The sequence below is a fragment of the Pezoporus flaviventris genome, unplaced genomic scaffold (genome assembly GCF_033815535.1).
Source record: "Pezoporus flaviventris isolate CSIRO_AGI_PZ_B2104156 unplaced genomic scaffold, CSIRO_AGI_Pfla_v1 ptg000001l, whole genome shotgun sequence".
In the NCBI taxonomy this organism is placed as follows: domain Eukaryota; kingdom Metazoa; phylum Chordata; class Aves; order Psittaciformes; family Psittacidae; genus Pezoporus; species Pezoporus flaviventris.
Window position 1 is genome coordinate 16,525,360 of NW_026892549.1, and position 13,519 is coordinate 16,538,878.

General features: G+C 41.3%; 1 protein-coding gene across 4 annotated transcripts in view; it reads left to right on the forward strand.

Annotated features, from left to right (window-relative positions):
• Positions 1–13,519, forward strand: part of GALNT13 (polypeptide N-acetylgalactosaminyltransferase 13) — a 156,332-nt gene that overhangs the window by 61,502 nt on the left and 81,311 nt on the right. For all 4 annotated transcript variants that reach the window (XM_061446035.1, XM_061446045.1, XM_061446065.1 and 1 more), the window contains exon 4: positions 3,656–3,824. In XM_061446035.1, coding sequence (XP_061302019.1) covers positions 3,656–3,824 — 169 coding nt within the window. The remainder of the gene's footprint in view (positions 1–3,655; positions 3,825–13,519) is intronic.

Sequence of the window (13,519 nt, forward strand, 5' to 3'; positions counted from 1 at the left end):
TTGTGAATGAGCTGGGATTCCTAATGAATTTAGAGAGTTTACACTGAAACAACATGTCTCGGCAGCTGTCTTTCTAGTATTTGGGCTTAGAATGTAAACCCCTCCACTGCTGGTATTCCACACATTTCAGGGAGATACAGTTCTGTTACTTGGCTTACGACAAGGAGAAGCAGCAATTTACTGTTGTAATGACTATGCTAATAATGGGTTGCTTTTTTTTCCCCTCACCCTAAATAATTTGTTTTAATGAAAATTTTCTGGTTACTGCAAGAGAAAATTGTCACTAAGGTATTTTTAGCCAATCCCACAGTATTTCGGCAGAAAAGAAAAATACTTTGGCATGCTTCCTTGCTGTATCAAAGTATTTGAGTGCCTTGTGATGCTCCTCCAGCTTTCATGCCACGTGGCAGGTCATGGCAGGAGATGGTGTGTCCTCTCTCCCAGGGTGCCCTACTCTGCCCTTCAGGGGCTGCAATGGGTCACTCAGAACATGATCCATATGGCTCCCTGCCTGGGCAGGCAAACGCTGCATGTGCAGTGCTAAGGAGGAGATCCTGGTGGTCTGGGTAGGGTCTGTGAAGTCCTTGGAGCTAGTACAGACCCGTATATACAGCTTCAGAGGCAGAGAACAAAGAATTCCTCTTCCAAAAGATTATCACCCTGAAGGACACGACAAGGACAAACTTACTTCACCTTCTCATTGCACTTTTTCTGCTTTGGAGACATTCATCCCTATGTTGAGAAACTCCTTCCTTTCCTGTTATGCTGTGTTTCTGTTCCTCTTGCCCATTTTCCCGCGGTTTCAGCAGTCAGGCTGCCTCTTTTTTGCCTGCTCCAACCTACTGTTCAGATAAATTTGTGTCCTCTGCCTCTTCCAGCAAAAAGGAGACAGAATTTATTTCCATAAACAACATTTGCAGCTTGAGGGACCAGCTCTTCAAATTGCAGCCTTTGAGGAGTCTCATCGTTTCTCCAGGAAGTGATGATATAGCAGAGATTAATTACCAACCATTAATCCCAGATATTTTATGATCATTTTACACGTTAAATAAATATTCCTTATAAAATGTTCTGAGGGGAATTTAATAGTGTATATAATGTATCATTGTCTGTGTATGAGTGCAGTACAGGTTCCCAAGCAGTTCTTTGGATGAGGTCCATCATCGTGTGAAGAAGCAGTTAAAAGCACACACAGCATGGCTAGATTCTTCTTGATCTTTCTTTCTGGTGGCATTTGACTGAGATATATATTCTCTAAGAGAAAATTCTGCCAGTCAGGGGTCATATAGAGCAATGTAGTCACAAATTCCTTTCCCTGAGACAGGTAAAGAGGAATCAGCAGGCTCTGCTCAGATGTAGAGTTACAGAACCAGAGAATGGTTTGGGTCAGAAGAGACCTTAAATATCACTTAGTTCCAACCCTCCTGCCACAGGCTGGGACACTTTCCACTAGACACTAGGGTTAGGGTTAGATATCCCCAGATATCTTGTTGGCCCCTTTAGGCACTGGAAGCTGCTCTAAGGTCTCCCTGGAGCCTTCTCTTCTCCAGGCTGCACAAGCCCAGCTCTCTCAGCCTGTCTCCATATGAGGGGTGATCCAGCCCTTGAAGCGTCTCCGTAGCCTCCTCTGGACTCGCTCCAACACATCCATATCCTTCTTATGTTGTGGGCTCCATAGCGGGGTGCAGTACGGCTGGTGGAGTCTCATGAGAGCAGAGTAAAGGGGTATAATCCCCTCTCTTAACTTGCTGGTCATGCTGCTGGGGATGCAGCCCAGGACATGGTTGGCTTTCTGGGCTGCAAATGTGCATGGCTGGGTCTTGACAACTTCCACCCCCAAGTTGTTCTCAACGCGGCTTTTACTCCAGTCTTCACCCAGCCTCTATTTGTGCTTGGGATTGACCCCATTGTGGAAAAATGTACCTGAGAGCATCAAGAGCATGCATTTGGTGACCATGTCACAGCCTGTTTAGCTCCTGGGTGGATGCTGCAGACCCCAGTGGACTTTAACCCCTGAGATTATTGTCCGTTGGAAATCAGACTGGGTTCAGAGGGCTTCAGAGTCACCACATTTTAGGTTTATGTGTCTGTCTGATCACAGCTTCATCTTCTTGTATAATCACAGCTAAAATTTCTTCCTGTGGCAGCATACAAAGGTGCTTCTTCTGATCAAAGGGAAGGATAAAAAAAATATATCAGGTAATACTGTAAAATGTTCTTTGCTCAACTGAAGCATAATCTAGAACTGCAGAAACAAAATTTCTGTGTCTGGAGTCTGTAATATTTATTTTTAAAAAGCCTTTTATGTAAATTTCTGCTAGGTTCTACCAAGCCCTGATGTCTGATATGTTTGTAAAAGGAACAGATTCTTCCTTAAAAAGTCACTTACCTGTGCATTTTTTAGAAAAGGGTTTATCCTCTTAGGTTTTTTTTTTTGTTGTTGTTATTGTAAAAAGATTATTCTTCAGCTAGGGAGAAGCCTTCATAAGTAAGAGTGTTTCAGGATATTGAGCATCAAATTTCTCAGAGTAATTTTGAGATGATGAAAAATTAATGTGATGGCAGAAAAATAAAACCAAGATCCCTTTGTTAAGATAATATGCTAGTGTTGGCATATGGTGCAGAAGTGCACTGCTTGAAGGTCACCGTGAGCGTTGGTTACAGCCCAGCACAGCCCGGGCATGGGAGCCACCCTCTGCCAGGCTGTAGACACAGGAGGGCTCAGTTCAGTTTATTCGTGAGAGCAGCAAGCACCAGTCATCACTGAAGACTAATTAATCAATGTTAATTAATCAGCCTCAGTTAAGAGACTGATTGAAAGTGTGAATGTAAATTATTTAAAAATTCAGGTATTTCTTGTTCTGTTGTTTGAAGAAGCATCTTGGTAGTAAGTAGTTGGGGGGAAGCTGCATGGTGAAGTGGGAGAAGGAAACATGATGACTCTGTCTTCCTTTGCCTACAGCTTTTGCTTTAGAACAATTATAATTATTTGTACGTGGGATTTTTCCTTTCTTTTCATAGGCTGTTTCCTAGAAAGGCACTCTGTATCTCGCTCGTTTTTGTGGGCTTGTATGAGATGATACCATAATTTTCCTTAAAGTTTCTAATTGACTGTACAAATATTTTTCCTAACTAGTCAATAATATGTAAAAGATACTCAGCTAGGATGTGGGTGCTGTATTTTTCAGGATGGATTATTTTTTTTTGTCACTGAAGATTAGTTTATTTATTTACTTACAGGAATGGGGTTGTGCAGTCACATGCCTGGTAGTTAAACCAAAATAAAAAGTAAACCAAGTTGGTTAGAATTAGTCTAATTTACATGTTCTTCAAAGATTTTCCATAGCTATAAAAGTGTTTGCCAAACCTTTTCTACCTGCAGAATCTCACGGAGAATCTAGTGCTATGCTCTGTAATCCTGATGTAAATCTCACAAGAACAATCATCGAGATTACAACCAAAAGCAGCAAGGGAACAAATCTGGGGGATTTAATCATCTTAGAAAAGAACTGGATATAAATTTAAGTCCAGATAGAGATAAAACCTCTTGTGGAGCATAGAGAAAATTGTGTTGGTTTTTTTTTTTTCTGTTTGTTTGTTTGTTTGGACTGATGCCCACATCCTAAAAGTTGGCTTTTGCTATTTTGTGTTATAGCTGTTATTTCTCGAAACCAAGAAGGACCTGGAGAGATGGGAAAGGCTGTGCTCATTCCAAAGGATGACCAGGAGAAGATGAAAGAGCTGTTTAAAATCAATCAGTTTAACCTTATGGCCAGTGACTTGATTGCCCTGAATCGGAGTTTGCCTGATGTGAGACTGGATGGGTGAGTCCCTGGGGGACGGCGTGTCTTGGTGCCATCTGCTGAGCCCACCTCCAGCCTTCCTCCAAGGCACAAAGGTTGTCTTGAATTAATGGCTGTTATTAGCAGTGGTTGCCTAAGCAAAAAGAGGTGAGATTTAGATTGGATATAAAGAAGAAGTTCTTCACTGTGAGGGTGGTAAGGCCCTGGCACAGGCTGCCCAGAGAAGCTGTGGCTGCCCCAACCCAAGGCCTGTTCAAGGCCAGGTTGGATGGGGCTTTGAGCAACTTGGTCTAGTGGAAGGTGTCCCTGCCTGTGGCAGGGGGCGTGGAATTCTACAGTCTTTATGTTCCCTTCCAACCCAAACCATTCTAGGACTCTATGAGCCTAAGGAACCTATTGAAGAATTCAATAGGTTTGAGTGGTTCTAGATTTGGCTTCTAATGCAACCTTTCTTAGGGAAAAGTTCCTACATCACAAGTGTTATTATCCTGTGCAGTTTATTTTGTGAACAGCTAAAGAATTGTCAACTAGAGCTATTGGTTTGCATTGCAACACAAAACAAAATGCCCTCTGGTGTGTCCTATCACCTGGAATAATTTAAATATTTTTTTTCTTCAGGGAAAACTTTTATTTCTAAAGTTTTAAAAAGATATAAACATAAATGTCTAGTTTATAAATGTTCACAACTGTGCTGTCAGCTTTTAAAAATGGGCATTTACTGCTGATAAAGAGAAAATGCTGCTAATACTAAAAGTACCTGCAGGATGTTGTTTTCTTCTAGCTTTATCAATAGACATTTCTGGAATAATCAGAATTTTATAGAACATCTTTCAAAACGTTTTGCAGCAATATAAATTCTGAAGGGGGGTTTGTGGTTGGGGTTTTCTGTGGGGAGAGGGTGTTGGTTTTAAGTCTAGTAGCTTTCATTATTTTTTGAGTAAAGGCTGGTGTTCATGTGGTGACTTTGAGACTGTGGGATAGCTTGGGGCTGGAGAGGGGGGAGGGAGTGTTTCACTAAGTCCACTGATTTTTTTTTAATGGAATTTACAGATCAGTTTTTGCAGTCACAGCAGCGGGCTTGTGTTTGCACATAGATGTGATGTGAAAGTCCAAATAAATGTGTTTATTTCCATTTAAATGGGGATTCTGAAGACTATCAATTACCCTGTACCAAGTCACAGTACTTTAAAAAAACAGAAAGCCTAGCTCTGTCATATATGTTGTTTTCAGCCAGAGAATTTCCTCCTGTCTCTCAGGAGCAGCATTTACTGGAATTTATTTGTAAATGCCTGCAAATAAAAGAAGCAGAGGCACTACTTTACCAACAAACCCTGTTCACAAGCAGCAGAGGTGATGCTTCTCCACAAGGTGATCATTTGTAATTCAGTCCATTCTGGACAGCATCCTCCTTTCCCCTGTTGGAAAGGAGCTGTTGGAAGCACAGTGTGTACTGAAGGAACCATTATGATGATCAACTTCATGGGCAGTTCTGATCAGTCTGAGGGAGATGAGCCATTTAATACAGAGAGAAATCTGTCTGCTGCATTTTCTAGATGAAAAGGAATATATTGTATACTTTACTGAAAGGACAGAATCATCATAGAATGGCAGAGTTGGAAGGGACCTTAAAGATCAGCATCAGCCTCGAGGAGCTCTGTGTTGCTGCTCAGATGTTGGCAGGTTGTGCAAAACCTGGGAAAGGGCCAAGCTGTCCTTCATTTCTGTAATGGTGCTGGGAGATTAAAGGAAAGAAGGGCATTTATACAGGACTAATTAACTTCTGACATGACTTGACCTTTCTGTTGTACCTATCTCATGTCAACATTTTGCTGCGTGTAAGTGATGTTTTTGCATCTCTCTGAGTGTTTGCCGTGCTGCTAAGTTGCAGTCTCCGTTCCAGCTGGTGCAAGCTGAGAAAGGTTCCTGTGCATCAGGGCTGTGCAGGGCTCGCATCCACTGGCAGCAGTCCTGAGCACAGTTTCTCCTCTTTGTCTTGCACCAGGGGGCCCTGATGAATGCAGCAACTCCCCTCCATCAGCTGTTTGGAGATGTTGGAAAAGCGGCTGACTGTGTTTTTCTTCATGATTTCTTCTTGCTCCCGGTGGTATTAAGTGTAGGCTTAAAGCAGAAAATTATATGTCTTCAATGAAAATAAAACCTCAGCTTTCCCATTATTCCTGTGTTTAGAAGGTTTTGTGAATTCCAACTGTGGTTTGACCCTAAATGCAAAATATCATCTCCTGTTGAGATTCCCTACTACCTTTATATCTCTGTGGTAATTATTTAGATTTGTGTTATAATATGATGTCCATTTAGCAAATGAATGCCTACAAATATACGTAAGAATTCTGATGAGAAACAAACAGCCCAAGAAAAAGAAGAGTCTTGGAGTAATTTCTCATTCTACTCATTGACTCTTCAGTTATGCTGCAGTACAATTATTGGCAAAGCCAGCTGGGAGAGCACTGTGGAAGGGATGTAGTACACTGTCAAGGTAGCTTTTTCATTGTTATGGGTTGTATATGTATATTTTATATATGTATATATACATATGTATGTATATGTATAACATGTATATGCGTATGTATATGCATTATACATTTATCTTTATATTATTTTTCTATATATTATGTAATCTATATAAAAATATATATACATATATACTTATATATAAAGTTATATTTATGTGTGTGTGAATCAATCCATTCCCATTTTTTTCCTTTTCTGGCCGTCTTCATTCCTTCTCACTCTTTGTTCCTCACTGCCTTTTTTCCTCCTGCAGACGATTTTCTCCCATTTTCCTGTTGTGGGTGTGCAGGTTTCGCTTGCCTTGCCAAGGTTGCTGCTGCCTGCACAGCAGTTTACATGTACTTCTGGGAGTTAGTCTTCAGTGTGCAAACTTGGAGTGAAGATCAAAGATGCTTGTCAGTCCTCCTTGCTGTCCTCTAGAGCATGGTACTCTATCCCCCAGTGGCAGATAGTAGCAGGGCTCTCACTGTTTGGGATTGTTGCTGTTGTTGTGCCTCCAAATGATCAAAGCAGTGCTGGGGTGAATGAAGGGAGCATAGGTGTCATAAGAGTCTACGTAATAAACACATATTTCAGTGGAAAAAATATCTGAGGGAATTTTTTTTTTCTTTTCCTCACATTAGCAGATGAACAAAGACCCTGAAATATTTTATGACTTTGCTTCTGATGAAGTTTTATGACTGTGAGCTAATTCTTGGGTTTACACTGCAGGCACAGTACAATCGCAAGCTACACTGCAACCACAGTACTTGGGTTTGTAAGATGGACATCTTTTTCCAGAAAGAAAAATGTTAGATTTCTTAAAAATAGTTTTATTTTCAGTTGCAGGAAGACAAGGAAAGCTGTGTTGGTTGCTGGCGAATGAGAAATTACCTTTACAGCTTTGTGAAATAAAGTGTCTGTTACTTGTCAGGTTCTTCTTCCAAACAGGAAGGTTTAGGATAGACCTAATGGAAAGTCCTGACCTCCGGGGAGTCACTGGGAAGGAACGAGGTGTCTCATGAGGAGATCGCAAACCCCCCTCCCATGTGCTGTAATGAAGCACTATGTCCGAGTCCTAATGCCACTGTCGCACTAACAGTGTAACTTGCATCCTGTTGCATCTAGTGTTATCTACCAAGGAATGTCCCTTGATTACCCGAGTTGGTAATGGGCAACTTGAAGATTTGAATCAGTGTCAGGTCTAATTTGAAATAGCTATCGATTCAACCTCAAACTCAATTTAATTCAACATAGAAATGTTTAATTTTATTTCTTGGTATTTTCTCTGGCAAGGGAAGAAATTCATCTTCAATCTTTTCTGGATGAGTGAAGTTGCAAATGCTATTCTGCAAATTGCTAAACCGTAATAATTGGATTTTCTTACTGAAATTTAGGTTGAGGTTAACTATTGCATTGTATTTTTGTATTTATATGTGCTTAGAAGCATACATTTTTGATCAGAAGCAAACTCTCAGTACAATTTTCTAAGTAGCAATCTTAAACTTGGTGCTGTAGTTTTGTGTTGGCTTCTTCAAAGCAAAAACTTTGGCAGGTTGTCCTGGGGTGGCAGAAGAAGCCTCTGAAGAAGTGGTATAGAAGTGTAATCGCTCCCTGTGAAAATCGCCTTTATAAAATGTCTGTGAAAATTCTTTAGTGCCTCAGACTCCGTATTACAGAGCAGCTTTGATTAGCTTTGATTATTTTTATTATTTTTTATTTTTTTTGTGAGACCACTATTTGTTCTTTATGCAATTTAACCCTGAAAAGGGGGAGGGTAAATTGTTTTATTTTGTGCTGTTCACATCTAATCCATTTGTCTTGCACTAGAAAGTGTTGTATTAGGGTTTTCTCCGTCTCTGAGTCATGGTGGATGGAAGTATGTAGGAGGTCCTTTGTTGCCAGGTTTATCTGCTTGCAGCTTCATACAATTAAAAGCTAATTTATTTTTTAAGGTTTTACTGTGTATATACAGTTATGCATAAGGAATCTGTAAACCACTCATGAGCAAGTAAACTCGGGAAAATCAGTAACTAGTTTAGGCTAGAAAATACTTTGAAATGACAGTTTAGAAATTATTCTTCCTTGTTTGAGGGGGGGGGAAAGATGGGTGAAGGAAAACTCTCCCAGTGTGACTGCCAGTAGGGAGAGAAAGTATATGCAGGTAATCTGTATAATATCAAAGCCAATTCCCAATGTATAAATTATCTAAAGACTGTTAAGATTAAAGAAGGTAATTCTCCAGCAATGAGAAAAAACTGAGTCAACAGACTGCTTCTAAACTGGATTTGTGAGTCTTTCATCTGTACTTTCATGTGACAAAAGGAACAATTAGAATTTGTTGCCATTTCCCTTTTGCTGCTGTGTCTCTCACAGGAGCTGGGCTTTGATTCTGTCCTCGCTTCATCTCTGGTGCCATTGTGGCGGCTGGAGCAGAGGCAGAACTTGCCCTAGGAGCATGCCTCAGTTCCTATTAGCTTAGTGAAGCTCAGGAAAGGAGGGGGGATCACATTTCCAGATAAACATAAACTGGCATTTGGAAAATGTGTCCTCACTGTGGAGCACCTTGATATATTTTTGGGAATTCCACTTGGAATATCTTCTGTAACCGTTTGATTGCTGGTGTCTCTCAATGCAGCTGTAATGAACCGAAGTAATTTACTTGGTTTCTTATTCGTTGCTATTGTGTCCATGTGCCTTGGAATCGTAGAATCATAGATTCCCAGAGTGGTTTGTGTTGAAAGCGACCTCAAAGATTCTCTAGTTTCAACCCCCCTGCCATAGGTACCCACAACTTCTCTGGGCAACCTTTTTCAATGTCTCACCACCTTTTATAGTAAAGAGTTTTTTCTTAATACCTAGTCTAAATCTACCCTCTTGTCCTATCACTACATGCCTGTGTATAAAGCCCATCTTCAGAGTACCTTGCCTCCTTCCCTTTGTATTTTCTCTCGGAGAATCCGTAGGACAACTGTCATGTGGCTTTTCCCCCAGACCTTTGAAAATGGGGGGATGGTGACCGGTCTTAACTGAAGGTTTTGATTTGCACAGCTGGCTTACCTTTTAAAAATGTACGGGGATTTCACATTTTAAAGCATGTCAAGGTTATCCACATTGCAAGGATAAGCGTGTTCCTAGTTTTCCCATAAATAACCTAAATACTGCAACGATGATAGGTTAAACTTGCAGGTACTTAGTCCTCATGTGGTATGCACTTTAGGAATGTACATAGTATTTAAACAGAAAGAATGCATGTTTTAGGTAGATTGATCTTTTATCAGTTCTGCGTTTCCTTCAGCAGCTTATCCCAGGAGCGGCCCGCTATGTACCCACAGGTCTGATCTTGACCCTCCCTGGCAGCAGAGCCCACCCCATCTGGTGCCTGTCACTCAATTTTCTGTTTTGATAGCGCAAGGCTGTTCAAGCATGAAATTGCTTTCTTCATGTAAAGCTGTCCCCTTGAGCAAGTCAAGGCTCAGGAATGGATGGTTACTGGTATTGCTGCTGTTGGCCCAACCAGTTGTGAGGGACAGAGTTCAGGTTTTGTATGTGCCTGTAAGGGAAATTTTGGAATAAGTCTCTAGATTCACCCGAGAGCCTGCAAAACTGTATTCAGCAGCAAGAACATCTAATTATATTTTCTTTACTAAAATAAGAGTCCTTAATGATTAAACCATGTTACACTTTTTTTTTTTTTTAAAGTGAGACAAACAAATGCCATCTCAGCCTCTTAGATAATGCTTCTACAGCCAGATCACAGAATCCTAGACTGGTTAGGTTTGGAAGGGATCTTAGAGACCACCTAGTTTCAAGCCGCCTGCCACGGGCAGGGGCACTTTCCACTAGACCAGGTTGCTCAAAACCCATTCTATCTTGGCGTTGAACACTGCAAGGGATGGGGCAGCCACAGCTTCTCTGGGCAACCTGTGCCAGGGCCTCACCACCCTCTTAGTGAATAGATTATAAATATAAGTTCAACCAGCCATTGGAACAATCTCCCCAGGAAAATGGTGGACTCTCAAACATTGGGCTCTTTGAAGATCTGTCTGGACAGGGTACTGGGACATCTAGTCTATGTCATACTTTGCCAACTTGGACCGAATGATCCTTGAGGTCCCTTCTAACCTGGGATTCTGTGATTCTGTGACAAGTGCATTTTTGCAGTCAGCTGAGCACTGAACAGTCAAAGCAGTAAAGATCCTTGGTTCAGCTTTTATCCGCAGGTAGTACATAAGTAGCTTTGGCATGTGCAAGGTATTTCTATGCAAAAATACAGACCTGTGAAAAGCATCTGTCTGAGGTCATCCTGGCACTGCCACAGAAGCTTTGATCACCACCCAGAAGGACTAGTCCTCTCTATGCTATGTTGTTTGTTTTTAATGGATTCAAAGAATCATTTGGGTTGGAAAATACATTTAAGATCATTGATCTTAAAATGGAGTTTGGGTTTGAAAAGCCAGAGGAAGAGTTGATATTCAAGGCTATACCTGAAGCTTTATCAGCTTCAGATAGCTGAAGGTGTGAACGAAGGGTCTATTCTCCTACAAAGTGCAAACCTATTTATACTCTGTAATGAAACCCCAGAGAACAATTTTCATAAGGTATTTTCACATCCGTCACCTGCTGTATATAAAAATTGGTTAGCTACGGAGTATTTTGATACAATAAAATTTAGTGAGGCAATGTTGATGCAATTCCAGCACAGTCTAGTTTCCTGTAAGTGAAATAAATTCCTGTTCAATTATTTTCTGTTTACCTTCCACTTGGATAAATTTCAGTGTAAAATATGAAATGGTGGAATTGAAATGAATTTCTTACAGCAGAGTTAAAGCTGTGTATATTGAAATCATCATAAAATCTTAAAATGGTTTGGGTTGGAAAAGACCTTAAAGCTCATCTAGTTTTAAGCTCCCTGGCACAGGCAGGGACATCTTCTACTAAACCAGGGTGCTCAAAGCCCCATCCAACCTGGCCTTGAACGCTTCCAGGGATAGGGCAGCTGCAGCTTTTCTGGGCAACCTGTGCCAGTGCCTCACTACCCTCACAGGGAAGAATTTATTCCTGATACCTAATCTAAATCTCGCCTCTGTCAGTTTAAAGCCATACCCCATTGTCCTATCCCTAATGCCCTTGTGAAAAAACCCTCTCCAGCTTTCTTGTTGGCTCCTTTAGGCAGTGGAAGCTGCTCTAAGGTCTTCCTGGAGCCTTCTGTTCTGCAGGTTGAGCAAGCCCAGCTCTCCCAGCCTGTCTCCATAGGAGAGGTGCTGCAGCAGAACCTGCTGCAGCAATGTGTTACTTCTGCAGAGAAATGCATTATTTGTGTGAATGGGAGAGGTTGCTCTCCATGGAGCTCCTGGACATGGACTTTTCTGCAGCTCCTTCAGAACCTAGAATTGTATGTGGCTGTGGCAGAGGGGCAACATAACAGATCAAGCTTTAATCCTATTCTGGCAGGGCATGTAAATATTTGGGTGGTCTTTTCATCTGTTCATAATACTGCACCATACATTTCATTTTCACACTATCAGTTTCCTTAAGTAGCTTACAGATTTTATTTAAAGTAGTCAGGAGGATTCTATTCCAGGCAATAGGATTTCAAGTAGTCCCAGAGTTATCACTTACTCTAGAAATAAATTATTGCTTACTGAGGGTGGTTAGCTTATAGTCCAATGTGTGACTTTTTTTTTAGAAAGCAAACCCAGAACCCAAGGAGGAACAGTGGTGATCTGCACATAGCACAGTTAACAGATTTGAAGTCTGAGTTTCTGAGAACGGAAGTATTCTCTAAATGTGGGTTTTCCACGAAAGTACTGGCCAAAGGACTGGCTTTGGAGGCGTCTATAGGATGCTCTAGAAGTTCTGATGGCTGGAGTTGTGCCAGTGAGCATTTGATTTCTTGTGCAGTACCTAGTGTTTCAAAACCACTTTATCAAAGAGAGGCAGGGGTTGTGATTACCGTTCTTTATGGATGGAAACCAGAAATGGTCTTCTGCTACTGCTAATCATTGAATAAGCAGTTGTTTTGCTGGAATATTTTTTTTAAATTCAGTACACCATTTCTTATGTTCTTAAATCCTGCCCAAGATTACACAAAGATGGAAATACTTGAAAGTATTTCTGTGGATAACCAGCACTATCCCACTGGACTAATGGAATATATAAGTGTGCTCTTAAAAGCCAGGTACAGCAGAGCACAAGTTACATTTGTTATGTGCCATTAGCACAGAATAGAACAGCATGATATGCGTTGGCATGTAATCACTATGAATTGTTATGGTTTGGTATCTTGTGAGGTACTGGAATAAGATGGTGGCATCTTATTTCAGATGACATCTTATTTCAGATGTAGAGGGAGATAAAGAAATGTGCCTGGCTGGCAGCTTTACTGATGCACAGAGAAAATCTCTTAACCTGAATGATTTTCAGGCACTGGAACAGGCTGCTTAAGGATGTGGTGGGGTCACCATCCCTGGGGGGATTTAAAGACAACTCAGTGTGGTGCCTGGGGATGTGGTTTAGTGGTGGACTTGGCAAGGCAAGGTTAATGGTTGGACTCGATCTTAAAGTTCTTTTCCAAGCTAAATGATTTTGTTGCCCATCTCTACTACGGTGAGTAATAATTGAGCACCAAGGCTGTTCATGCTGACTTGCTCTCAGGGGTTACTAACGTGGGGGATGATGAGAAATAGCAGATTGCAGGCTTTGTACATTTCATAATAACAAGAGATATGCCTGAATTTCAGCTCTGGCACTACAAAGTTATGGGTTGATGCTGGAGAAAAATCAGGGGTGATGAACACAAGTTACACCTGAGGAGATTCCAGTTGGACACAAGGGGAAAATTTTTCACAGTGAGAATCACCAGCCATTGGAATAATCTCCCCAGAGAAGTGGTGGACCCCCCAGCATTAGAAACATTTAAGATCAGCTGGGCTGATGTAGTCTAGGTCTGGGCTATCTAGTCTAGGTCATGCTTTGCGTAGAAAGGTTGGACCAGAGGATCCTTGAGGTCCCTTCTAACCTGGTGTTCTACAATTCTGTGAAATGCTGTGGGTAAACACACAGATAGATGCCCAAGATGTTGATGTTGGTGATTGGTGCTGCTGGGAAATCTCTCAGGCTGTCACTGAGCATTTCTAGAGGGCATCCAACAGCTCAGGAACTATTAGACCTCTGGAGAAAAGCTTCCTGAGACAGGAGGGCACGCT